At 41.0% G+C, this 25,253-nt stretch overlaps 2 protein-coding genes across 3 annotated transcripts; both read right to left on the reverse strand.

Moving 5' to 3' along the window:
• Window positions 1-1,181: 1,181 nt before the first annotated feature.
• ap2b1 (adaptor related protein complex 2 subunit beta 1) lies at window positions 1,182-18,123 on the reverse strand. 2 transcript variants are annotated; one of them, XM_083985895.1, is made up of 22 exons: window positions 18,006-18,123; window positions 15,658-15,712; window positions 15,338-15,443; window positions 14,951-15,086; window positions 14,491-14,736; window positions 14,146-14,336; window positions 13,825-14,046; window positions 13,136-13,256; window positions 12,670-12,765; window positions 12,320-12,435; window positions 12,066-12,231; window positions 11,350-11,448; window positions 10,983-11,242; window positions 9,457-9,649; window positions 8,523-8,564; window positions 7,984-8,136; window positions 6,509-6,654; window positions 6,221-6,350; window positions 5,777-5,861; window positions 5,301-5,387; window positions 4,136-4,290; window positions 1,182-3,130 (listed from the first exon to the last, which is right to left on the reverse strand). In XM_083985895.1, the coding sequence occupies exons 2-22, from the start codon at window positions 15,692-15,694 to the stop codon at window positions 3,056-3,058; spliced, it is 2,862 nt and encodes a 953-aa protein (XP_083842021.1). In that variant the 5' UTR covers window positions 15,695-15,712; window positions 18,006-18,123; the 3' UTR covers window positions 1,182-3,055. The 2 variants fall into 2 exon arrangements, with proteins under 2 accessions (XP_083842021.1, XP_083842020.1); XM_083985894.1 differs by having other exon boundaries at window positions 9,457-9,652.
• Window positions 18,124-19,110: 987 nt separating this feature from the next.
• On the reverse strand, window positions 19,111-23,960 carry mks1 (MKS transition zone complex subunit 1; the record flags this gene model as incomplete). Its single annotated transcript, XM_083985905.1, has 18 exons — window positions 19,111-19,214; window positions 19,322-19,419; window positions 19,806-19,888; window positions 20,061-20,194; window positions 20,488-20,595; window positions 20,705-20,774; window positions 20,863-20,933; window positions 21,024-21,086; window positions 21,170-21,212; window positions 21,329-21,385; window positions 21,480-21,588; window positions 21,807-21,911; window positions 22,153-22,281; window positions 22,432-22,532; window positions 22,978-23,145; window positions 23,347-23,399; window positions 23,631-23,752; window positions 23,884-23,960. The coding sequence occupies 18 exons, from the start codon at window positions 23,958-23,960 to the stop codon at window positions 19,111-19,113; spliced, it is 1,695 nt and encodes a 564-aa protein (XP_083842031.1).
• Between the last annotated feature and the right edge of the window lie 1,293 nt (window positions 23,961-25,253).

A 25,253-nucleotide genomic window follows, 5' to 3' on the forward strand; every position in this document is an offset into this window, starting at 1 on the left:
AAGAGAAAAGGAATAATACTGGGAGAAGGAAAACGAGGGTCTATTGATAGTTTGCGGGCCGTTTTCAAAGGTAAGCCTACGTTGTTATTGATATTTCCTGCCGTATTATTAATTAGGAGCGATTAGTGTGCAAAGAGAGAGGCCACTTTGGCATTTCTTATTACAAGTGTAACAAGGACCTGTAAGTACACCAAAATACACTATGTATTTACAATGTAAGTACATGTTATTACATAGCCTACGGTTACATAGGTAATAATTAATTAGGTAGATACACAGGAACAAGGACCCCTTAAAATAAAGTGTTACCTTGCATTTTTATAATCTTTGTTCAAGTCTTTATTTTATATACCAAAGGTGTATTGCATTTTTATAATCTTTGTTCACGTCTTTATTCTATATAAGCAACAGTTTATTGCATTTTTATAGGGTTGCCTTTTTAGTCTATTGTCTTTTTGTTTTATTCAATAGTTCACACTGAAGATTAAATGCATTTTAACAAAAACATGGTTGCTCATTTCAACTTCTTCAAAAAATAAGTTATTTTTCCTTAAATAGCCTAATAGCCGGTATTCAGTTATCTATACGAACAATTAAAAGCCGGCCGGGTCAAAACAAACAAACAAACAAACAAAACTCTTCCAACTTTGTGGACTGTCTGTGAAGACTGACGGGAGTGAAGCCGACCTCATCCTCTGCCTGCCGGTGGGACAAATTGCACTGTCGGATCTGGGTCTCCGTGTCCGGAACCCGTTCGGGATGACTTGAATGGTGCTGAAGCGCTATGGCGCAACGGACACAGAGACCCAGGTCGGACAGCGCAGCCAGGGGAACAGCACATGAGGAAGATGATGAACTCAGATAAAAGCCATAGCGACGTGAGCTCTTATACCTCTGAATTTCACCGCATCGGGGTCATTTTTCAGGTGTGTTAAAAGTCATTTAAGCGCCGTTACGCACGCCGCACGTGTCGCCTCCTGTGCGCTCCTCCCCTCTGTCCCCCCCCCCCCTCCGGAACAGCACCCTCTCAGTGTTCCGGGACCTACACATGGACAAATTAAGCACACATGTATCTGTTGAAAGAATTTGAGTTAAGATAAATCATGATAGCTGCCCTTCCCACAAATTCCACAATGTGCTTGTGTGGTAAATCTTTCTGAAATCACAATGGCATTCTGAGTTTCACAATTTATTGGCATAAGATGTGGTACTGTGACAAGAACAAATCATTTACAACAGGGTTACAGCAATGACGCTCAAAATACTCCATGTCATAAGATGCTATTATAGCTCTCTCCATACATTCTGGATTGCTGGCAACAGTTGTAGATATACTTCTATATGTGGGAGTGCTCAATGCTCATTGCTGCTAAAAAACAAAAACAAAAAAACAAATCAAGAGATCTACAATAGAGGCATGGAGTTGGGAGATTAGTTTTTAAATGCAAATCCACAGTCTGAACGAGGAAGGGTCAAATGGATGGTGAGCTCATGCAGGCACATAAATGTATTTTTATGTTATTGTGTATGAAAATAGTGTCATCAACACAACTGAAAAAAAGCCTTTTCTGATGAACAGATAGAAGCAAGGCTTCATATCATTATTTTCAGGGCTATACCAAAACATTTTAATTCATTTGCTACACTAACTACAACATTACTGGACTACACTTTACTAGGGAAACTCTGGGTCTCAGTGTGTACGCACTCCAATGCTCTATAGCACACACAACGCCAACATTAGGTTATATTGACACAAGGGTGTTAAAACATAAAACTTGGCATTTAATTTGCATGAATGCTTGGTCCTGTGAGACTGGTTCGGCTGACTTGCCACAAATTTCGACTGGCTTGACAACAATGGCATGAGGATTACAAAAAAAAAAACAATACTGGCATCAAAAGAAAAGGTGAAACATTTAAAGCACATTACAGAATCGAAGCTACTGCAACGCAGAGGTAGATTCACAATAAATATGAATGACAGAGAAGGGGTATAAAGCCGTTTACATCTATGTGGTTGCAGTAAACGGGGCTATTACAATAGTAATACATTTTAAATTAATCAGCAAGTATCATTCTTAAAATGGAGTAGCACTGGTGTATGAGAACATAGAAATAGATGCTGTGGTCGGGGTGTGTAGTGGTTCTGCGCTAATAGGCAAAGATAAGATATAACAGCAACCTCACATTTTCTCTGGGAATTTAAACCCACATGTACTACACACTGTCATGTCAATCAACTTTAAATGATGTGAAAACTAGATCTATTTTATTTTTGGGAAGCAGCAATACAATGCTGGGGTTTAGTAGTTACATTAGAGATGCTGGGTCTCTGGTCTGGATTTTCTTTTTCCAAATTCTTGAATTTTTTTCACTTAAAGTTTCTCAGTTCTAGTTCAATGTTTCAGGTTGGTAAGTAACGTTTGACTACTGCAAAAAAAGAGAAGAAAAACAGGAAAACCTGTCGCTAAAAGTGATTTATAATGTTTGATGTTCAAGCATACGACCTCTAGGACTCTAACCTGCTGAAGAACAATCACATTACTGGTTTTGACTCTTAGCACATTAATGGCAAAAGGAGAAAATATTAACATAACACTAGTCTTATTGTGAGTGCAACAGAAGCAAAGCCAGTATCAAAAATAAATCATTACCAAAAGAAGCCGCACCATACAAAAAAAAACAACAACAATGGCTTAATGGAAAGTGGGGAGATTTTTTTTTTCCACTCGGGACAGTTTCACCATCAGTCACAGCTTTACAACATTAAGACACTAAGTTAAGGATGGAATGGTAGACACATTTTTCATTGGGAGGTAAGAATCAAAATGGGAAGCTGGAGAAGAGAATTCAATGATGCTTACAACTGCCAAAAAAAAGGAAACATCGACAGTTCACCTCGGTATATTTGCCTTGTTGGTACCCTCAGAGGAAAAATTATCCAATGTCCCAAATTTAATCCCTTGTTTTGGCAGTAAGCTGCAGGTGACAGGAAATGATAAAACACTGCTGTTTGTTGTCAGGGAGCGGAGTGCCTCAGAGTGAGAGCAGCTCAGTTCTTCAGCACAGAGTCGTACATCTGGTAGACGTACTGAGAGACCTCGGGAGCCCGACACTTGAGAGAAAGCTGTACAAAAAAAAACACAACAGGATGGTTACAACAAGGGATAAACCCTGCTGTCTATTTTAAGAACCAATCTGTTTTTATACTGCTGCTTATACCGAGCGGTTTCGGAAAGCCAACCTACGGGCTGTTGGACAATTTAAGATTTCATGAGATGACACATTTTATATTCATTCATTCGGAAGAAAAAATGATGGTAAAATGCAACCCTTTTAGATACTTAGGAAAACTAATATGATAAGCCTGTCTGTCTTTACACTACAGGTCTTGATGCCCAATTTCCAATTTGTTGCCTACAGTATATCCAATTTATCATGACTGTCTGTTTACATGTTCTATTGGAAGTGACCCATATCTGATGTCTGAATTGACACCTGCTTTGCTTGTGTTAAACAACCTGCAGATGCAGTTTCGCTAACAACACAGAAGAGGAAATAATCCGAACTGAACTACGCAGGTAAACAACATGGATGCTGATGAAATGGACATAATATATCAGGCAATATTTTTTTTTCCAAAGCATTTTAGGAGGTACACAGAATATTGGACGCATTTTAAGGCGGAGGAGAAAGAAGAGAGCCCCTATTAAGGCCTGGGTGCACGCAGCAGTGATCGCTGCTACATCGATTATCTATGCTATCATCAAAATGCGCTATCGTCGAAATATTGATGATGCCAGGAAATATCCGATCTGTCTTTTTTGATTACAGACGTATTGGCAGATATCGGATTCCCATCTGATTTGCTTCCACAAATGAAGGAGGCCTGAATCCAATCTGACAGAATCAGATTTTTTCCCAGTTACACTTTCATGTTACAGACCCAATCCGTGCCACTTGAGAGGAAAACGCCAGAATTGGGTCGCTTGAACTGTGCAGTGTAAAGACTGACTTGGTCATGTGGATGGTTTGCTACCGACTTTTTCAGAAGACTATGTACAAATCTTTGGATATGCAACAGCCATAGAGCACAAAGCAAAAACTGATTACAAACGACTGAATGCTCTACCGTGTAGTTGGGGTTTCCGGGCTGAATGCGGAGCTCAGCCAGGATCCAGATGCCGTTGGTCAGTTTAAGGGACTGGTACAACATGTCCTGGCCTTCTACGTTCCTCTTGGCAATAGTGTAGATGTTGTTGTTCTGCAGCTTCCCTGACACCGTGTCTGAAGGAACAGAACCAAGGTTAGTGAAGGCGGTGAACACACCTCACCCGGTGCTACCAACTACGTACTGCGCCACGTGAAAAATAAACACACAAGAGGCTGTAATCACTATGGGAACTAAAACTAATATGTATCATCTAATGCTAACTCTACAACTGGAAGTAGTTTTATCAGGGAATCAAACGTATTTTAGCTCTAGGAAGAGTTTAATGAATCGTGACAAGGAATCTTCAGAGTTCAGAAAACCTGAGCAGATGCACTACAACACTGGGCTCGAAGAAAGATGAGTTGTTTGCCGCGTTGCTGTCAGGTAGTAACGGAACAAACACTGGCAGCTTATAAATGCAAAGAGGTGAAGGACTCCTTAAGGTACAAAGAAGAGAAAATGATGAAGCATCCCAAGACAGGCATGTGAGTGGAGAGAGAAAACACAAGAGAGAGGTGTGAGGTCTTAGGATGAGTTTGAATGAGTGAGAGACATTAATGAAGTTTTAAAGTGACACGTGGTGGATGAATGTGCACATCCCACTGAGGGATCAAGAGAGAGCAACTGCTTGCATGAAAATTATTTTTTGTGGTCCACTCATCTGTAGGTTTGATAGAGACTCTAATGTTATTCTTTCTGTTTGTGTGCTTTATCCATCATATATACAGCATAAACTTCAACAAATTATTTCCATTGTGAGCAAATTTTATCAAATCTTGTCATTAGCTTCCCATCTTTGTGCTGACCTGCAGCTGTAGTGCACTAAACTGGAAACCTGGTGTCATGTTTTATAGTTCTGTCTCTTGAACTGAGCTAATCGAGACGGATCAGATGGAGAAAATGAACGCAGGCGATGATAGTTGTAAATATGATGGTTCTTGGAGGTGAGTTGGAAATCATCTAAACACGTGTCCTCCCAGTACTAATAGTTTATCATTAAGAAACCTCATTAATATGCAAATATACACAGCAATTTGAGCCAATATGAAACTACATGAATGAGGGCAGTCGTGTCAGACTTTACCTGCATTTAGGTGACACTCTTTAATCTGATACTGCAGCTCGTTCTCATTTGGTATGTCTTTCCAGGTAGCCAGGAAAACCTGTCGCTCTGAGGAGGAAAACAAAGAAACAGACTTAACATCAATTATGTGGAAGCAAGGAATCAATAATTGGTCAGTCTTTCAGCATGTTGGGGATGATGACATCAATTACACATTTCAGGATTTTTTTTTACAGATTTCTTCTTTTACAATACATGACAGGCCCACTCTGTTCAGGTGTGACAATTAAATGTTGTCATCGTAATACCATTTCCGTGAATGGAATATTCAGTTTTTAAATCATTAGGACAATGATTTGCATCCGCAGATGTGGCTCAACTCTCTGGACTCCCAATTTTTCCACATTAGATTTGACTTTTCTTCACTGTCTATGTCATGTCATAGCAACAGCATGATGTGAAGTTGTTTTATGAAGTGGTGCGTAACACATTCATACCCATTTTCCCATCCTCCACGAAGAATATATTGAGGGGGATGAGGACGCTGAAGTAGAAGACGTCGATGCTATTCTTCACAGCCACCTGTGTACAAATTAATAAAAAAGAAGACGAGTTTCATAAGCCTTGGGTTTAACAAGCAACTTTCAATAATTAAACACATCATATGAATTCATCCTTGTGCTCATGGTTTGCTGTGGTTCAAACCATCATTACTTCATGTAACAACAAAAATGATTTTGTTTGATATCAGCACCTTCTCTCCTATTTGTACCTACTGCTTTGCAAAATTACTACCCAGACCTATTCATTCAGTCACTCAGTGTGATAAACAGATTGGTATTTGGATTTTGTGGCCAAGTGCTTGTGGACAGTATTTTATCCTGTGTGTCTCTTGTAAAATAAATAATGTTGAGCCTGTTTCAGGTTGAGTTCTTCTGTACCTGAAGATTATTGAGCGGGTCCATCTTCATGACTGGCCCGATGGTGTTGAGAGGCAAAGAGAGCTCGATACTCTGGCTGGGCATCAGAGGAGTGTGAACGGGCAGAGGGCTGGTGGGGATCATCCCAAAACTACATGTGGGAAACAAACAAATCAACCAACAAAACTGAGGATTTTCAGCACCTGTATACAGCTTTAAAAAAAACAATTTATGGGGAAGCACAAGCTGAGAGTGAAGCAGCCGATTTAACAGCTGCAGGGAAGTGTCGCTGAACATCATCTCACCAACCTGTTCTTGTTGAACTGGACGGCGAAGTCGGTCATGTGCTGCAGGGCCTTGTTGGTGAAGGTCATGTCCATGTACATGTGGCCCTGGCGACGAGAAAAGGTTCCCGAGATCTCCAGTCCCTTGGCTTTCACTGCAGGCAGCCACACCTGGTTACAGAGGACCCGTGTGGTCGGTCAGACAGACGGTAGAGGGATAGAGAGGCTGTCTATCCCTTAAAACCTATTATATCTCACATTTCTACAAAAGCAGATTCATGATTGACTTGGTCATTCAAAGGCACAAGCACAGGGTGAAAAGATGCAGTCGCCTCATTCATTTTAATGAGACCCAGTGTGGTTCCTCCACAGAGGGGGAGAAACCTGAAAACTGAATTGGTTGCTACATAAACACAGTCATTATTGAATCACTTGGACTCAGATACAAAGTGCAGTGTTTTGGCTTTCGATCAATCTTAAAACTCACTGGATTCATTGCTCGGTCATTATCACATCTGGACTGTGTTTTATTCTCACACTGGTACCGGAGCAACACGGCCACATCAAAACAGATGTGTTTTCAATGGTGCTATTTTCAGTCTGAACATCACGTTAGTCACTTACATCACCAGACTTGTGACCAGGGCCTGAAAGTAGCAGTCGCCACTCGCCATTTGCGACCCAGATTCAGACAGATTTTGAGCTGTCTCGCCTCTTGGCTGCAGCCGCTCTGTATGTCTTAAGTATTTTGTACATGTTTGTATTATTTGATCATATTTTCTCATTTCTAATCAAAATCAGTGCACTGCCAACCAAACTTGTATATATATATAACCCTAACATGCCCTCCTGACATGTATTTAATACATAGTTTATATATTTTAATCTAATCTGCTCCATGTGTCTGCTTATTGCTGCATAGGAATTTATACTGTTATTCAGGTCATCGTCTACACAGCACAATTGATTGAGAAGAAGAATATGGTACTACGATGACTGCTATTGTAACTAGTGATGTCGAAATACAATAGTGAAGCAACTTGATGGTTTTGGCTAGTAAAAAAAAAGGATCTGGCACTTTTTTCATCTACTAGCCACTTGGCTAGAAGATCAAAAAGTTAATTTCAAACCCTGCTTGTGACTGACAGAATGAAGTCTGGTCCACAGAATTTGGATGATGAAAAGAACATTCTCAACAAGCTTGGATTTAAAAAAGACAGCTAAAAAATGATTAATAATTACTTGATTATTTGGAATTTCTGAAAAGCAAATAAGAACACTAATAGTATTAGAGCCCTAGCAACTTTAATATACAGCCAATGACTGGTCTTGGTAGTATGTGATGTGACTTGAGATTAGAGAAAATAATATCTAAGCTTTCTTGTCATGTCTGCAAAGGAAACTAATTACAAAAGACCAAGCTTCAGTTTCTCCATTCCACTACTGCCTTACTGTGAGTAATCCATCTGTTGTTCCCAATTATTCAAGTAGTAAACTCACTGCTTTCGTGGGTATGTAGCCTCCAGTGGTGTTGGCCATGCCTGTGGAAAGCTCAAACAAGTCGTTGAGGCCACTGCTGACAGCAGGAGGCGCCGGTGTGGGCGACGGAGCAAAAGTACTGGGGACAGATGAGGGAATGAAGTTCTGTCCCACCTAAAGCAATCACAGCAAACACACACACACAAAACGAGCAGTATAAGTAGTCTGACTTTTAGTAAGTATTACTAGTAACTTGCCAATCTACAACAAGAAAAAACAATGGAAATGTTAAATCATGCCAGAGATAGAAATAATTAGTAAAACCTTTCAGTGATTACAAGAAAAAAAAACAAATGTTTAATCAGATCAGGTTTGTGGGGATTAGCCAGAAATCCTTATGAAAAAGAAGAACTGATGAAGTTATGTGAGTGCGCGACAGCGAAGCCGGGTTTGAAAAGCTCCATGAAAACTCTTTGAATTTGAAAAAGTGTGGTGGGTTAAATTCAGGAAGCATGCAGCATGCAGACAGGCAGGCTGTCAAACAGAAGGGCTTGACTTACTGCTGGACTTCCCCCAACACCTCCGCCCAGGTCTCCCCCCAGCTACAGGAGAGAAGACGGGAACCCCAAAGACAGCATCCAAACATCACAGACAGACCAAACGCACAAACACAGACAGAGATAGAGAGTTTCTTAGCAACCGCAGCCCATCAGGAGGAGCTCTCATTTCTGGGAAAAGTTGTGACTCCACATGGCATAAAAGACATTAAGATAAGTCCAGCTATTCCAGGAACTTGAGGAAGTGGGAAAAAAAATGACAATTAACAGGGTGAAAATACAACATGGTTGGAAAAATACTCGAGTTCATTTTACATATTACTGTAGTTAAATCATTCATTCAGAACATCTGCGCCGAACATCTGTAGTTTCACAGCCAGAATGTCTGTGTTATGTTCCACAGAACAATAGATACAGCTAAAGTAGAAAACCAATCACATTACAAAAAGAAATTCACTTTATAACTCTAAGAGAAAATGCCATTTTAAAGAAGAAATTTAGTGCTGATGCAAAGTCTTGAGCAATTCTTCCCTTCATGCTCAATGAGTCACAATTTTTATATTCAGCAGTAAGAAAAAGAGGAAAGACCAGAGTAGAAACCAGTCAATGTTTCAGTATAAACCACTTTCCTCTGTGAAGAAATGTTGCCAAAATGCTGATGTACTGATTTTTTTTTTTTTTTTTGAAAATTGTTAAACTGCAAAACTGTCTCCTCAGGGCCACACTTCCATGGTGTGTTGTGTTGCCACACCCTCAAATAATACTGTCGGCTTGTTATGACCACAACCTCATGTTCATCGGCTCAGAAAATTGTGCTGAGAAAAATTCAAGTAAAAATAAAAAATGCGCGACAAGTAGTCAGGCTTCCCCTCTACAGCAAAATGAATCTGTGTATGTGTGTGTGAGTGTGTGAGAGAGAGAAGACTATCATGCTCACCAAGCTGTCCAGGCCTCCTCCCAGCAGGTCCACTGCTCCCATCTGCATGGAGGAGACCTGGGGCACGTTGACCGGAGGGCCCAGGTCCAGGTTGAGCAGGTCGCCCAGCAGGTCGCCCTGGCTGGGGATCACGTGTGGCTGGTCGATGGCGGCGGCCGGTCCGCTGCTCACTGGGCTCTCACCTGTGTCAATGCTGCTAGGGGACAGACACAACAGACTGGTAAAGGACAGGCATTTAGCTGGTCAGTCACACCAGTTTGTCTTTAGCACAGGGGCTAGAAGTCGAGGGTTATTTCAAAGCTGCTAAAATTAAACTTCTTCTTTTTTTTATTTTTTTATAAAGGATGAGAACAGTGAGACAAGATGGAGTCAGCTTTTTTCTTTTCTTTTTTCTTTATTATAAAAGTTTATAAATAAACTTTGTCTTCTTAACATCCTCAAACAGATTGGTTTATTGCATGCAGACTCCATTTGAGTGAAGATGCTGGAAACATATCTGTCCTCATTTGATCTTAGTGCTGCCCTCTGCACTACTGATCGTGACCTTTTTACCAAGGTGAGTTGGTCTGCATGGAAATTTCATGTCAGCATTACGCACACATCTGAAACGATGAACATTGAATTATATTTTGTGAAGATATTGTCAATCAAAAGTTGATTTTAAAGTCCTATTCACTTAGGGGGGGGAAACAAGTATTTGATTCCCTGCTGATTTTTACCCTTATTTCATTTGATCAAATGTAAATTAATGTATAACCTTTATACGATGATATTATATTTCTGGATGTTTTGTTGATATTTTTGCCTTTTTCTGTTAAAATAAACTTACCATAAAAACTATAGACCACCTATTTCTTTGTGGGGGAGCAAAGTTACAAAACCAGCAGGGGATCAAACACTTATTTTCTCCACTGTACATTATATCACCTCATGCTATATTGCTGTGCAGTTATTTAAGTTTGCTTTGACTGGACATTTTATGACCAAGTGAAACCTCTAATACACAATTTTCAATTCATAAGCAACACTGAATCCTCTTTCATAAAACATTTCTGCCCTTTAAGAAATCATTGAGACATGGTCAAATTCCTTCAGGGGGTTGGGCAATGCTGATCTGACATGAAATGTGCTATGAAATCTGTGTTGATACATGTTACCCATTCCTAAATTGATGCCACATTTTACACCATAATAACCGCTTAAAAAAATTCATAATAAATGACACAATGGTAGATGTTAACAAAATGTCATATATTATTATTATTATTATACTGCCAGAGTGGATTTGCATTATGATGGGAGGTTTGCTTGTAATTTCTGCTTTTATGTGTATTTAATTTGACACAAACTTTGAAATCATTTAAATGAATAGATGCTGAATATTTCACAGAAAAGACAAAGCTGCCACATAGCCAGACTGTGGCTACGGTCAAAGGCAGTCGAAGCCTGTGAGTGATTAAAAAGGTGCACAACTGCCCAGGTCGAAATGTGTTTGTGATAGCGTGCACAGTGTTTGTGAGTCTGACCTGCTGTGCTGGACAGGAAGGTGTTTCCTGTGGATGCCGTGGCTGCCCTCCACGAAGGCGCTGGGGGGTTTGTGATAGACGGAGGCCAGAGAGCCGATGTGGCAGATGAGCTCATCCAGCAGGGTGGGCTCGATCAGGTCCGTCTCCTCGGAGATCAGGGGCTTCTCTGACAGCACCACCTCCTTGGCCGTCACGGGGTCGGTGGACAAAAGACGCCAGTAAATGTAGCCCCTGTCACGCAGGTCAGGGTTGTCAGAGTCCTGCAGAGGAAGAGGAAAAGGAGGAGGAGAAGTTCATGCACCGTTACCCAGTCGTGAATAAATAAATCTTCAAACGTACGTTGACCTGGATGGAAATCATAACCAACCTGAGTGGCCAGACTGAGGACCTGCTGCACCAGCTCCTGAGTCTCCGACGGCTTCTTGAGGAACAGCTTGACGATGGCGGTCAGCAGAGTGAGCTGCACCTGTGGTTCAAAGTGCACACACAGTGTTGTTTCATGGTCAGTTTGAAGTGTGCGATGACTGCCTGCCACCCTGCGGCTCTCACTGTGGTTTCCAAACAAGTGGAAAAAGCCGAACAGGGCGGTTCTACGTGGAGACGTGTTCAGCAGTGGAGCTGAGCAGATAATAATATTTACAATGCAAACAGGAAAACCACTGGACATGCTCGACTGTGTTCTCAACAGGAAGATAAAACGGAATAAATCTGTTATCTCTGATCATTTATCAGGGTCTGGTTTAAAAAGTAAAAGTCACATTTAACTTTGACCTACTTTCTTTACCGTCAGTACACCTCTATTCGCTTTTCCTTTTCCACTGTTTTGCTAACCCTCCTCCTGGCCATGTGCATTTGTTTTTAATGAAGCCGATGAGAAATCAATCGATAAAGCGATACATAACGTTATTTATCATATACGACGTGTATATTTGTGTAGTCTTATCTGTCATAAACAAAAGATTACAGGTTACGGGGCACCTCATAGCATGTTACATGTCATTTATTTAAAAAATTGAAGAGTTAAGCTAAAAATCCTGCATAGTTCCTCTTTAAAACCCTCTCATGCTTTTACAGTAAACCCACCTGGGTGCTCTCATCGTGGAAGCCCTCGAGGAAGCTCTCCAGCAACTCGTCGGCGTTGTCAATCCTCTCTGCGTACTCGCCAACAATCCAGATCATGGCAGCGCGAGCGTCAGGCTCGTCCAGAGAGTCCAGATTCTCACACAAGGTGGCGATGATGCTTTCATACCTGAAGAGCAGCAATATCGCAGAGGTCAAAAAGAAAACAAAACAAGCTCCTCGTCTGAAAAGAAAACCTGCATTGAAATGAGACGTACTTGTTGGGGTACTTGCGGAAGATGTCCCTGATGACCACAATAGCCTCCTGGACCACGTAGTTGACCTTAGTCTGGATCAGGTCCAGCAGGGTGCTCACACAGCGCTCAGCAGATTGCTGCAGATGAACAGGACAGATCATTCAGGGTTCAGGCAATTATACATGATAATATAACAATATGTTTCACTTTGTCTGCACTGGCGAGCAGAGAGGAATTTATTTAATATAGAAATTCGATATTATGATATTTCTACAACCACAACACCCCACTTTACAAGACGAAAGAGAATTAAGATTATTGTTCCTCAATGGTGCATACGTGTGAGATTCTGGGATGGTTGCATTTCTTACCTCCACTTTGATGGCACAGCGTCCAATGGCTCGCACAGCTTTGCGCACAAAGTCAACGTCCACCTCTGTAGCGTATTCCTTCAGCTCAGCCAGCACCTGAAAAAGACAGCAACAAAGAAATATACTGTTCATATTACATATTAACATCAACACACACTTGCAGTATATTGAACCATTTTACTATTGTGTTTTGTTGTGCTTCAATTTCACTGAATTTGACTACACTGCATATAGTAGTACTGTATACACACATAAGGTACCATGCTGAAATCACAAAGTGGTTCTTTTTAGACCCAATACCATTCTGAAATTCAATAAAGGTTTCTCTTTGCAGAGATGTTCACATGCAAAATACACCCTCTACCCAGACACCTAGATAGACAGATAAACCATCATTTGTAAAGAAAGCAAATCCTTTGTATCATCTATACAAAGTCTCCACACAGTTGTGTTTCATGTCGGGTACCTGGGCAATGTTGGCCTGAGAGGCCAGGCGGATCATGATGTCCAGTTTCTCCAGTTTCACGTAGATGGGGTCGTTGTACTTGACAAAGAAGACTTTGATCTCCTGCTTCAGGATCTCAGGCCTGTGCACATGAACATGTTACACATTATTAGACTGTGTGGGAAAACTGAGGATTCTGGCTGTGACCTAAATACATTTTGGCAAATTGGCCCATTGCCATAATCCCTATAGTCATAGCAGTAGGTTCGTTACCTTTAATTGTCAGAGCAAGCTATTTTTAGAACGGCGGAGCAGAACCGTGAGCTGCTCAGAGCTACGCTACGGATGCTAATGGGATTTCTTGGTTTCCCTCATCAAATACACAATCCAACAACTCCAAAACGCTCTGGTGGACAAGTTGTGACCTGCACATTCACCGCGCTATGACATAATAATGGAACGTTACTAGACTGAGTTGTTTTCGAGGCAAATGCAGAGACTGCTTGCCGAAAAACTGCCCCCGACGGGAACGTGCATCAGCGGTTTTGCATGAATTTACCTCGAAAACGACTTTATTATGGGATTATGGCAATAGGCCAATTTGCCAAAAAATGTTGAACTATCCCTTTAAATTCAGGCCAATACAATATAAACGGGGTAGTAGCAATATGAAACCCATCGTGGCTGCCGTGTCAGGTGTGATCACACACCTTTTCTGGACGATCAGGTTGATGTTCCTCAGAGCCACATACTGGACCTCCGGCTCTCCGGAGAGCAAGGTGACCAGCGGTGGGGAGAGCTTCTTCAGCAAGGTGTTGTAGTAGTCGGAGTCCTTGGGCAGCAGCTCCAAGAACTTCATCAGCACCTTGACAGCTGACAGCACCACGGCTGAGTTGGCATGAGACAGTCGAGGGGTGACACGCTCACAGATGCTTCAAAAAAACAAAAAAAACAACAGGAGATGATGGTCAGTAAGGGAAAATTAATTTGTTATAATTAAAATGATCTTATTCTGCTGACATGGCGGCTACCTTTGGGCCTCGCGCTCATCCTTGGGGTTATAGTTGGACAGGCAGTCCAGGATGAAGATCTGCCCCCACTCGGTGCACTCGTTGAGGGCCGTCAGCAGCTTATTGATGTTCTGAGGATTGAGGTCCAGCAGGTTGCTGTTGGGATGAGACTCGCTGATCTCCGACAGGGCGGCGACTGCGTTGGCTACGACCTAAAAGACGGAGACGGTTTGCGATGAGCAATACATCACCGACACACTACGTCCTGTGCCAACAATTTATGAAAACCTATGCAAATAAAACCTCGATTGAAAAAAACAAAACAAAAAACATGACCCATCATTGTCAGTGTGACACGACACCTACCATGGGATTTGAATCAGCGATGAGATCTCGCAGAGAATCCAGGAAGCCCTGGTCCTCCACCATCTGGGCGTTGATGTCATGAAGTTTGGCCACGCAGACGGCCGCCGTCTTCCTAACGTACGGGTCCTCGTCCTTCAAGCACTTCCTCAGCGGCTCACACAGGTACTCGGTGATCTTGTCCACTCGGATGCAGCCCATGGTGCGGACGGCCAGAGCACGGATGAGGGGGTTGGGATCCTCACAGTCCTAGAGAGCGAGACACGCAGGCCAGTTTTGGTTTTTCTAAGGCGTTGTGAAATTCAATGCTTCACGAAAAAACTATGTAAACCTTTGCTTCCGCACTATACCAAAGGTTACATTTAAGAATGCATCTTTTCTCATTTGCAAAAGGATGGGAAAACATAATTTATTAGCTATTTGTTTGCATTTGAATCAATGTTAAAAAAAAAAAAATTCTTGCCTTGACAAAGCTGTTGACGGCCATGATGGCCATATCCGGCTGGCTCTTGGCGTAGTTCATTAAGTAGAGGTAAACCAGCTTCTTCAGCTCCAGGTTGTCTGTCTGCATGCAGTTCACCACATCTGGGAACAAAGAACTGACAGCAAAGCAAAATGACTTAGTCAGAGGTCAGCGTGAGGCTTCAAAGCTTCTGTTTACATCAAGAGCAATGTGATGAATACATCCTCATCCTCAAGGCCAAAATACACCCTTAAAAGTACTGCTTGAGAGACAAAAGCTCGTCCCTCTGATAAGTGCCCTAATTTTTGTAATTTTCCAAAGTTAAACTACTTCGAAGAGTTTATTTTTGTGTCTGGTAACCGTCAGAGTTGAAATTGTATACCGTACCTGACATCCTTGCCAACCGTCATGGCTGCGATGACCTTCTTCACTGCCTCTTTTCTCTTCTCCTTCTTCTCATTGTTCAGCTCTGCCTTTAGTTCAAAGATCTCCCCTGAAAGAGGAAAAGTGTTGAGAGAGTGATGGCTGCAACACAGTTTGAGCTCGCTGTCAGATAGTGCCAAATAGATTTTATTTTTTAACCTTACAGCTATCTGCAGTGGAAGTAAAAGAAAACTGAATGTTGTATAAATTAAAGCTACTCTAAATCAGACAGAGTGAAAAACAAAACACCATACATTTATTTTTCGGCCAGTGGCTTTACTGACCTTTTTTGTTAGTTGTGAAATATTTGGAGTCCGTCATGATTGTGGTCCTTTAAGTCTGTACAGAAGAAATACACAAGTCTTATCAACAACAATTGAATTAGATTGCCTTGAGCTCTTCCCAATATCCCCTTTATCTGTGTTGACTCCATCTGGTTGTACTCAGCGTTTTTTTCAGTGTGGCACTATCAAAGGGAAACAATCTTTCCCATATGACACTTAATCTGATTTCAGGTCTGCAGGAGACGTGTCGTAAGTGCCATTATTGTGAAGTGGAAACATGAAGGAGCAACAACATTTCTTCCCATGAACCGGTAGACATACAAGCTCACAAGATGGGGCCGCCAAGCGCTGACGTGCACGGTGACTCATTTCTAATGCTTGAATACAACACTCGCTACAAATCCCAAACAGCCTCAGGGAGCATTGCCGACGCTGTTCAATAACAGCCTCGTAGTTTCTACAGTGGAGGAAATGCACAAGAACCTAAGATCTACATGCACAATACTCAAATACTGCATGAAGTAGAGTAAAGCAAGCCCGGCCACCATGTGACATTTGGTTGGTGGTGATGTGTTGTCTGAACGTACGAATAAGGCTTGGAGGTTTTCTAGGTTTACCCTACCCAGCTGAATGCAGTTTGGTTAAGGAGGAATTGTGGTCTGGGACTGAGCTCATATTTTAGACATGAGTGTAGCAGCAGCCCCATCTGTCGCCATAGCCACAGGCTGGGACCACCAGGTGTAGGTGACTGGCTTCATGGATGAGCACAGAGAAGGTGCAGGAAAACACTTAATTCACAGTAGCAAGGCATGGTATGGATCACAGAGGAGCTTTACGACACTTAAGCAGTCACGTTAACTGAAGTGAGACTGAAGGCTGTATAACAAACTACCCCTTGGGGGTAATAAAGTCGTCTTTGACTTTGACTTATTGTTTAATGCCCTGCACTTAGCTAGTAAGCAATGTGGCAGTGTTATTATCATGGATCTAATATAATACATCCATGGTTATTATAGTAACAGTAAAGGTACATTGGGTTGTTTTTCACTCTTTATCAATGCAGTGTTGCTTCCTTAGCCAATGTTACTACCACATCTGACAGTAATTAAAATATTGATAAAGAAATAGTTTTCTAATTTTGTTGTGGAAGAACTTAAAACAGAGACAAGAGCTTTGACCTCGGTGCCACCCAACATCCATACAGGGCTCCAAACTAACTTTTTTTTTTTTTTTTTTTTACAAGGAGCACAGTGGCCCCAAACCTAAAGCTTTAGGAGTGCAATCAGAAAATCTAGGGCCGCACATTGTAAATCTACTTGCAAAGTAAATATTCACATTTCCTTTACATTCATGATCATCACACACATTTGACAGATACCAGATTCTTTGAGTCGTCTCTTTCAAGTTTCACCAGTGTTGAAAAAAAAATACTGCAAATTTACTGGTTGCGCATGTGCAAGTAGATGAAAATTTTACTTGCACTGTCTCAAATTTTAGGGGCAGCCTGGAGCCCTGATACATTATATACCAATGTACCACACAATTTACTAAAACACTAAGCGATATAATCAACACAAACTGGCATGGTGACGTTTTTCTCATAGCTCTGTGGTTGTGTGGCTGTGTGCAGGATGCTACATTACCATATGAAGCGCTAACTTAAACACACAAACGACCTTTAACAGTTGACGTTGTCTGCAGAGTATTTGGCTCCGTATTTCAGCGTTAACGCCTTCATTAGAAACGTAAGCAAGCTTTTCATTACGTTGCTAACATAACGTTACCGGTTAATGGCGTTAACGTTAACTATTAACGTAACCGCAGCAGTTACTTGTTAGTAATGTATCATCAATTCCCACCATAAACAATCAATAACCCTGATTGGACGTAGTGTTTACAACAAAATATTTCTGGTTGTGACAACGTTTGACTTGTGTGTAACGCCAAGTTTACATTTCACTAGTGCCACAGCAGTTTAACTTTGCTAACGGTAGCTAGCTTGCTGCATGCTAAATGCATCAGTTTACTGATCACTGCCAAAGACTAGCAATGCGAACTGATAACTACTGACGACATGCTGCAGACAGACCCTACAGAGTACAGGATAAATAAACATCAGCAGGCTTTTTCTGATCGGGTGTGGCGAGTATCGTTACAGCATTAAATCGGGGACATCATAACAGAGGTGACCAGCGGCCCAGTTCAGTTTCCATTGCTGCCGCTGACAGGAACTATGTTCACATTAACGTTAGGTGGAAAACCTGTCCAGCGAAGTGATCGACACGAAAAAACACACACAAATGCCAATAACCTCGCAGTAAATATGAAGTGTAGAATATTTCATATACCTGGTTGAGTGTATGGCAGCGGGAAAATGTTAAGTTACAGTGGATGAAAGACGCAGGTTGGTCCCTTTCGCTTGGTGGGAGAAAGATGGAGAATCTGGATTGTGATGGTGCGTTCACGGTCACCGGAAACTGGACAGCTTCTCGCCTGAGTTGATCTTTCTAGGAAGTAGTGTATATTGGGTGGTATGTAGTGCCACGTACAGCTTCGATTGAATCCGCGCTTTTACGGGCGACTGTTAGATATTATACCGTTTTAATCGGCGGATAGTGGACAGGAACTTTTTGTGTAGGCTATGTGCGCAAAAAATTGGACATGCCACACAGCGAGTTACAACAGGGGCAGTGACACCACCCAAAACCAGCGGCAGAGAGTTGCGGTGGGCACATCATTATGCTCCACTGTGATTTAGATTCACACGTTATATCATCCAGTACAACCACTGTATCTTAATTAAGATTTAAATATATGAACTGTACAGTGGATCTCGGGCGTGACTGGCTATGGTACTGCAATTTCCCATAGCAGTGAATGTAGCACGAGAGTAAAGGTTAGGTTGGGAAGTGATGCCCTGGGTTGAGTCAGCTGGGATCCATGTCACTTTTATATCACAATAATTGAGGACTGTGTAAAGTCCAGGTATCATACACAACTTATATAACTGTAACGACAAAGGGGAAAAAACACAATAACAGAGCTTATAGTTGATATAAAATGTTTATATTACAAGAAATGTGAAAAACTATGAAAAATATACAGTTCATATTTAAAGAAAAAAAAACTATTTCACTGTCTACTACATTAGTTTTTAGGAAAATTCTATCTATTCTATAAAAATGAGACTATTTCATAGGCTGAGACGACCAGAGACTGTACATTGAATGCAGTGTGTGAAAAAAAACAATACTTTTCTAATTTATCATATCATTACCACATGAATTTATATTTAATCCTCCTGACATGTCTGTTGTCTTTACAAAAAAACAACAATCAGAGACTATTTTCTTGTCTCTGACTTACCAGAGATAAACCTAAAACTACTATATCTACACTATTCAGGCACTTAAAACATTTGACAGATTGACAGGTCCTACATTGTTTTTACACCTATGCAGAGGATTCGATTTGGTGTTGGGACGTGGTGTTGATTAGATCTCTGGGAAGACTTTCTCTGGCCTCTTGCATCTTTCTCCTCGCCCTCTGGAAGGCCTCTGCCAGAGAGAAAAAAAAGAGTGATGTAACTGATTGTTGAACAATGCATACTCAATAAAAGCTGATCTCCCACTCTCGCTGGACAATTCTCAGTGAATGTCTTTACCCAGGATGGTGCAGACAGCTCCTTGCTGACTGAATCCTCCTAACTGCTCAAACACTTTCTGCCTCCTTTTCTTCAACATGTTGGCATCCACAAAGGACCTGAAACATACACAACATTGACAAAATAAAACCACACATACCATACCGTACATTAAGCTTCAGCTAAAAGCTGAGTAATTCGAGAGTTTTGATTCAAAAGAGGACTTCGACCTGATTGTGTGAAAGTCTTAATGACCTGAATTTAGCTTCTGAAGTTCACATCTTGCACCATTGTGTTTGGTGTGTTGTTCTGGTTGTGTAAGTTTGGTTATTGCTGACGGTGAACAAAGTTGCTCCTGTAATAATTCACTGAGACTTGTATCGTAGATCAACTCTTCCAGTGAAAGTGATATACATGTGCAATAGGCTGTAGGACTCAACAATACATCTACATGCAAACCCATTTCAGTGTTTCAGTGTCTTGGGTTAACTTGAACACTGCTTACCTGGCTTGCTGGATGCAGTGCAGATTGAAGGTGACACTTCCTGTGGTTTCAGTGCAAAAGCCAAAGCGACTCAGTCTGTCTCCCTAGATATATGTGGAGTAATAAAACATTTTTTTAAATAAACTGTCTGACATAACATGTACATTAATAGTACAGGAGGGAAATGTACTTTACTTTCTATATTTTTTTTATTTTTTTTTTTTACATAAAACCCAGGTTAAAAGTTCTGTGCCAATTGAAAAAAAAAGAGCCTACCATGAATGTCCCTGGTATTCGGACGTAGCTGTGGTCTTCCAGCTCTGGAGAACCTCCAATAAAGAAGCGTCTCAGTGCAGAGACTGTTCCTGTCTGAAGTGGTCTCCATGTGTTACATGTTATTATATGTTTACCTGATACAAACAAAATATACAGAGAGAATAAGTGGTACGTTAAGCATCTACATTTCTAATGCCAACAGATACCTTGAAATTAAGCTGCTTAGATAACTGATCAACCTTTTTAAGCAAAAACACCAAATTCTATGTGGCACAGTACATTACAGTTAACTGACTTCTGAACACTCGGTTAGACAAAACAAGCAATTTGAATATGTAATCATGTGATTTTAGAAGTTATCTTTTTTTCATTCTTTTCTAGAATTTTTATTTTTTAATCCCACACCTTTTCAATATACACAACATACCAGGTGTGGCAGGAAAAAGCAGATAGCCATAGCCTTCAGTGCGATAGCGCTGCCAGGTGTCCAGTGAGAGAACCTTGAAGTAAAGCACCGGCCACTGGAGAACTGACTCTGAAACAAGTGGAAAAGTCATGGATCAGTCTAATCTTTCAAACAAACACTACACTTGCATCGATGAAACACATAATCTAAACACCAGCGTTCAATAGTTGATACTCACCCTCACTTTCCTTTTCACACATGTAGAAAGCCTCAAAGCTGAAGGGAAAACTGAAGAAAGCTATGTTTTCCTGTTGGCAGAGAGCATGTTGAGTATTTGACCAAACTCTGTGGAAGTCCTCTGAAATTGTTCATCATTATTGTTTACGTTATACCCACCTTCCCTAATGTTTTGGTCCGGCAGGTCTGGGTAACTCCTGAGTGAGACTGGAATGGCAAGCTGGACCAGTCTGACATGAGAATAATGGAAACTGAATTTAGCTGAGCTGATTTAAAAGGCATCACAATGTGAATAGTGCAATATGCTGGATGTGACTCACTGTTTGGCAGCTCCATGAAGAAGTGGATGTATAAGTTATCATACTCGAACCCTTTAGCTGAGACTGGGCAGGAAGAAAAAGAGGATTTAATTGCCCCAAACTGCAAACTTAGAAAGGTTGACTGTGAGAACAGCCTTTCTACTCACCTATCTCTCCATTCATCAGGTAACGCAGAATACCTGCAGGAGGCTAGAGGAGAGACACCTGGTCAGTACAAAAGCCTTTCAAAGCCAGTTATTAATATAGCACTCATACTTGATTAGCCATACAAAAGCACCAAACATTTTCCCTTTTAAATGACTTACCATTTCAAAGTCTTGTCCAACAAGGCTGTTGAGGTACTCCTTATGCCTCACGTACAGCTAAATACAGAGAAAAGTTCATTTCATCATTTAAAACTATACTGTATAGGATTCTTGCCTGGTCCTTAAGAAAAGCTGATGAAGATGGACTTACATCTTTGTACATGTTCCCCTCCCTCTCCTTTTCCTCTGTTTTCATGGATGTCGATACGTTCTCTACGGTGAGACGCCACACCTCTCTCTTTTCCCCCTCTGTTACAATCCTGCGCCACAGCAAACACCACATTGGTTTGTTTTTGATTAACAAAATGCAATATATGTAATAGTTCTGTTTTCTTTGTTTGCACATCATTCAGACAGCATTGGTTGATATGTTTCAGTCTAGTGATACACATTTGACAAGTTCATACAGGTCTTACTGTTTTAAAACATGTTAAGTTGACACATTAAAAGCCAATAATGTTGCATGTTTTGAACTTGCCTGTAAGCCTCCTTGCCTTTGTTGAAGTCAGGTTTTATGACAACTGTTCCACCTCCATCTGATTTTATGGTTACCAGCAAACATTCATTTTCCCTCTGGCCCAGCCTGAGAGAGCAAACTCATTTAGAGAAAATGGCAACTGACACACACAACACCAAGATAACAATGTTCATCAATACCAGGTGTAAAGTCCTGTGGTAAGATCAAAATACAGATCACATTTGAATAAAGAGAAACCAATGAGTCTGTTTTTGCCGTTCTGCAAACCAAATTTCCCATGTAGGGAAGTAATCTATAAAATAAACTGAACTGAATATGAACTGGGCTTTTGTGGTTATTATCTTACCTTCCAGGAGAGCCCATGTCTGCCATGATGTGCATGGTCTGCATAGCATTATTTACAACATGACTGCTTCTCACAAAGTCCTCTGTGGGCTCCCAGTTGATGATTTTGGCCTTTGGGATACTAGAGTCTCTGAAAATATACCAGATCATCCAATACAATTGTTTAAGATTACAAACCAGAAATTTGGGAGAGTAATTACATGGATTTTGAGTAAACAGAATACAGCGGAAGTTGGAAGACAGAGGAAGTTATCAGTTTGTGAGCTGGTGTTTTACTTACACAGTGCGTCTGTCCTGCCGCCTGTGTCTTATACTAGCCATCCTCTCTGCTAGGAAGGTGGGGCCAGATTTGGTTATGGTCAATAAGTCAGAGGAGTGCTGCTTTCAGGATCAAAAACAAAAAGCTAGTCACAAACACAGCTGTAGACAATATTTACAGAATTTGTGGGCTCACATTCGTTTTCACATTGTGATTATGTTGGCATTAGTGCAATGCAATAAGAGAAAAACTTGTAGTCTTGCAGTTACAGCACTTACACTGGAAATGTGGAGAGTAGTCTGGTAAATGCATAACAATAAGGTGTCAGAGGAGGTAAACTTACCATATAAATACTAGAGCTGTCAAATATTGCAACATTGGCAACACTCAACAGAACAGGTCTAATCTGTTTGTCAGTTCCGTCAGTAAATGTCTCTAATTTTTACAAAGAGGAGGCAGGTAATTGTGGATCACTCTTAATTGTTATGTCTCCAGTGGAAAAACAACAACTTTAATGCTGTGTGAATTATTGAGTGTTGGTGTAATGTAGGCCGTATCACAACCTACCAGTTGGTGTAATGGAAGACAGTTGGTGTAGCGGTCATGATCAGTGTATGTGAAAATCCTGCGATTTCGTTGGCCCTTTGCCCTGGTCAGGGCCTTGACCTCTGTGTGATACTGCCGGTCCAGTGGGGTCTGACATGCTGCCTCATTCTGGAAAAGCTCCATCTCATACTAGACACACAGAAAAAAAAAGACATGATGGCATTGAGGTGAAGGAATTGTGGTTCATAAATATACAAACATAATTTCAGATTTTATAATGGAAAAGGAAACTACAAGAGGAAAAAAATTGCATTTTCTTTTTTAATCTAAATCACTTGAGGAGATTTTAATTCACTGTGGGCAAAGGAAACTTAAAGCTCAGATTTCTACCTGGCTGAAGAGTTTCTCCTGCCAGCCCACCTCCAGTTCCTCCTCATAATCACCTGTTGACACAGAGACACAAATGTCAAGTTGATAAAAATATTCTGTCAACATCCACCCCAACACGTGTGCATCCATAGACACAAGTCAAGCACACCTGTTACATTATTGTAGCCATTCTGGTGCAGAAACACATGAGGGCAGTACATTTACAATAGACTTTACTGATTATAGCCAAGTGAAACCCAAAGCGTGAGACTTCCCCATAGTAGAAGCAGTAAAGGTAATATCACCTGTGTGGCCTCGAGAGGTGAGGGTTTCCATTTCTATTTCTCCTCTGTCTTGCTGGGACAGGACTTCCTGCTGGAGGTGCTGAGAGAGGGCTGCGGTGGAGGTCACCCTCTCTATCCGCACCCTGCAGTGAGGAAAACATAGACACCGCGTTGAAATAATAATGTGTTCACAGCCCGTCCTCTAGTCTGGACCTGGTCTGGACCACTGCTAGCACGCTGGAGGACTGTAGCTGGGCTAAATCTAAATACTTACTTTATTCTCAAGTTTTTGACAGCATCCCGGGAACGATACACAGCCTCGCCGGTGTCTGTGTTAAAACTGTCTGCCATTATTGAGACTTAACGCGTAAAAACACACGACGCTTTGGGTTTGAGGTCAGCTAGAGCTGGTTCTCAGCTGGCCTCGTTGAGTTTGTCTTCGCAACGACTTGCAGTTTGTTAGTCCATGGCGTTTGCAACCCTGTAGTTGGCAAAAATGTCAGCGAAAAGTTAATGTTAATGTTGTTGGTTATGGGTGAAAGCAACAACAAGAAGCTAACAGGCTTAGAAAGAGGACGGCAAATGGATAGTTGTCGTTACCATAGAGATAATGGTGGTTCTTCTTTGGTTTTTCAGGCTTTGGTTTTTAGGCGCTTTACCGCCACCTACTGCCACACACTACTACTACTCAAATACTGCTGCTGCTGCTGCTGCTGCTGCTAAACTACTACATATTACTACTGCTACCCCTACTATTACTTGTACTACTAATAATAACAATTGCAATTATGCTTTTCAGTCAATTTCCAAGAAAACATTGCAAACATCAAATGGCTCCAGCTTCTCACCAGTTTGATACCTCTATCTATAGCCTATGATAGAAAATAAAAAATATTCCAAATTTAATAATAAATCATGTGAAAAATAATACATGATAAAATAATTTGATGTCTTTCAGCATCTCCCAGCTTCATTGTTTTGTTTGTTTATTCTTTAAAGCTTTATTTGTTGCACATGATATACACAAATATGTGCTGATATGACTAATGTGATGAGATCATATTAGAAAGAGTAACACAAACAAACAAATGAAAAATGTAAATAAAATTGTGCAAATATACAATGCCAGGGGTTATTGGAGACAAAACACAAATGGTGCATAAAAATTATTCTAAAAACACTTCAAATTTGGAGCACATTTTCACAGCTTTTCTGTTGCAAGAAGTCCTTTTAAAGGTGCAAAATCAGGGTCTCATTTTTTAACACCTTACATTTATGAATATAAAACCTGACCAGCAATATGATGAGATTAGAAAGAAAAAAAAATCCCATCTAATTTTTTGTCATAGTTTGTAAAAACCAAATAATACATTATCCAAACAAAATAAAAAAGCATATACTCCAATACAAACCGAGAGATGCCTGGCTGCCATAGATTGTGTGTTCACAAGTCCAGAATAAGTGGAAGACAGCCTCTGGGTGCACAAATGTTACAGAAAGTGCAAGACCCAGTTTTCTGCAGACAGGTTATAAACTCTTTTTTTTTTTTTTGACAGGTTATAAACTCTCCCGACAGTTGGCGGCGGCAGTGATCTCATCCCATCCATCCCATAAAAACCGACGAAGCAGAAAAAGGGGCAGAGG

The sequence above is a fragment of the Trachurus trachurus genome, assembly GCF_905171665.1.
Source record: "Trachurus trachurus genome assembly, chromosome: 14".
Lineage (NCBI taxonomy): Eukaryota > Metazoa > Chordata > Actinopteri > Carangiformes > Carangidae > Trachurus > Trachurus trachurus.

Excerpts from the sequence above, each read along its gene's own strand:
- ap2b1 (XM_083985894.1), bottom strand. The coding sequence starts at position 15,694 with ATGACGGACTCCAAATATTTCACAACTAACAAAAAAG. Across the intron at positions 12,232-12,319 it reads TTCCGCAAGTACCCCAACAA|GTATGAAAGCATCATCGCCA; the intron begins GTACGTCTCATT and ends GCTGCTCTTCAG. Across the intron at positions 5,862-6,220 it reads ACCCGCTCAATAATCTTCAG|GTGGCTGTGAAGAATAGCAT; the intron begins GTACAGAAGAAC and ends ATTTGTACACAG.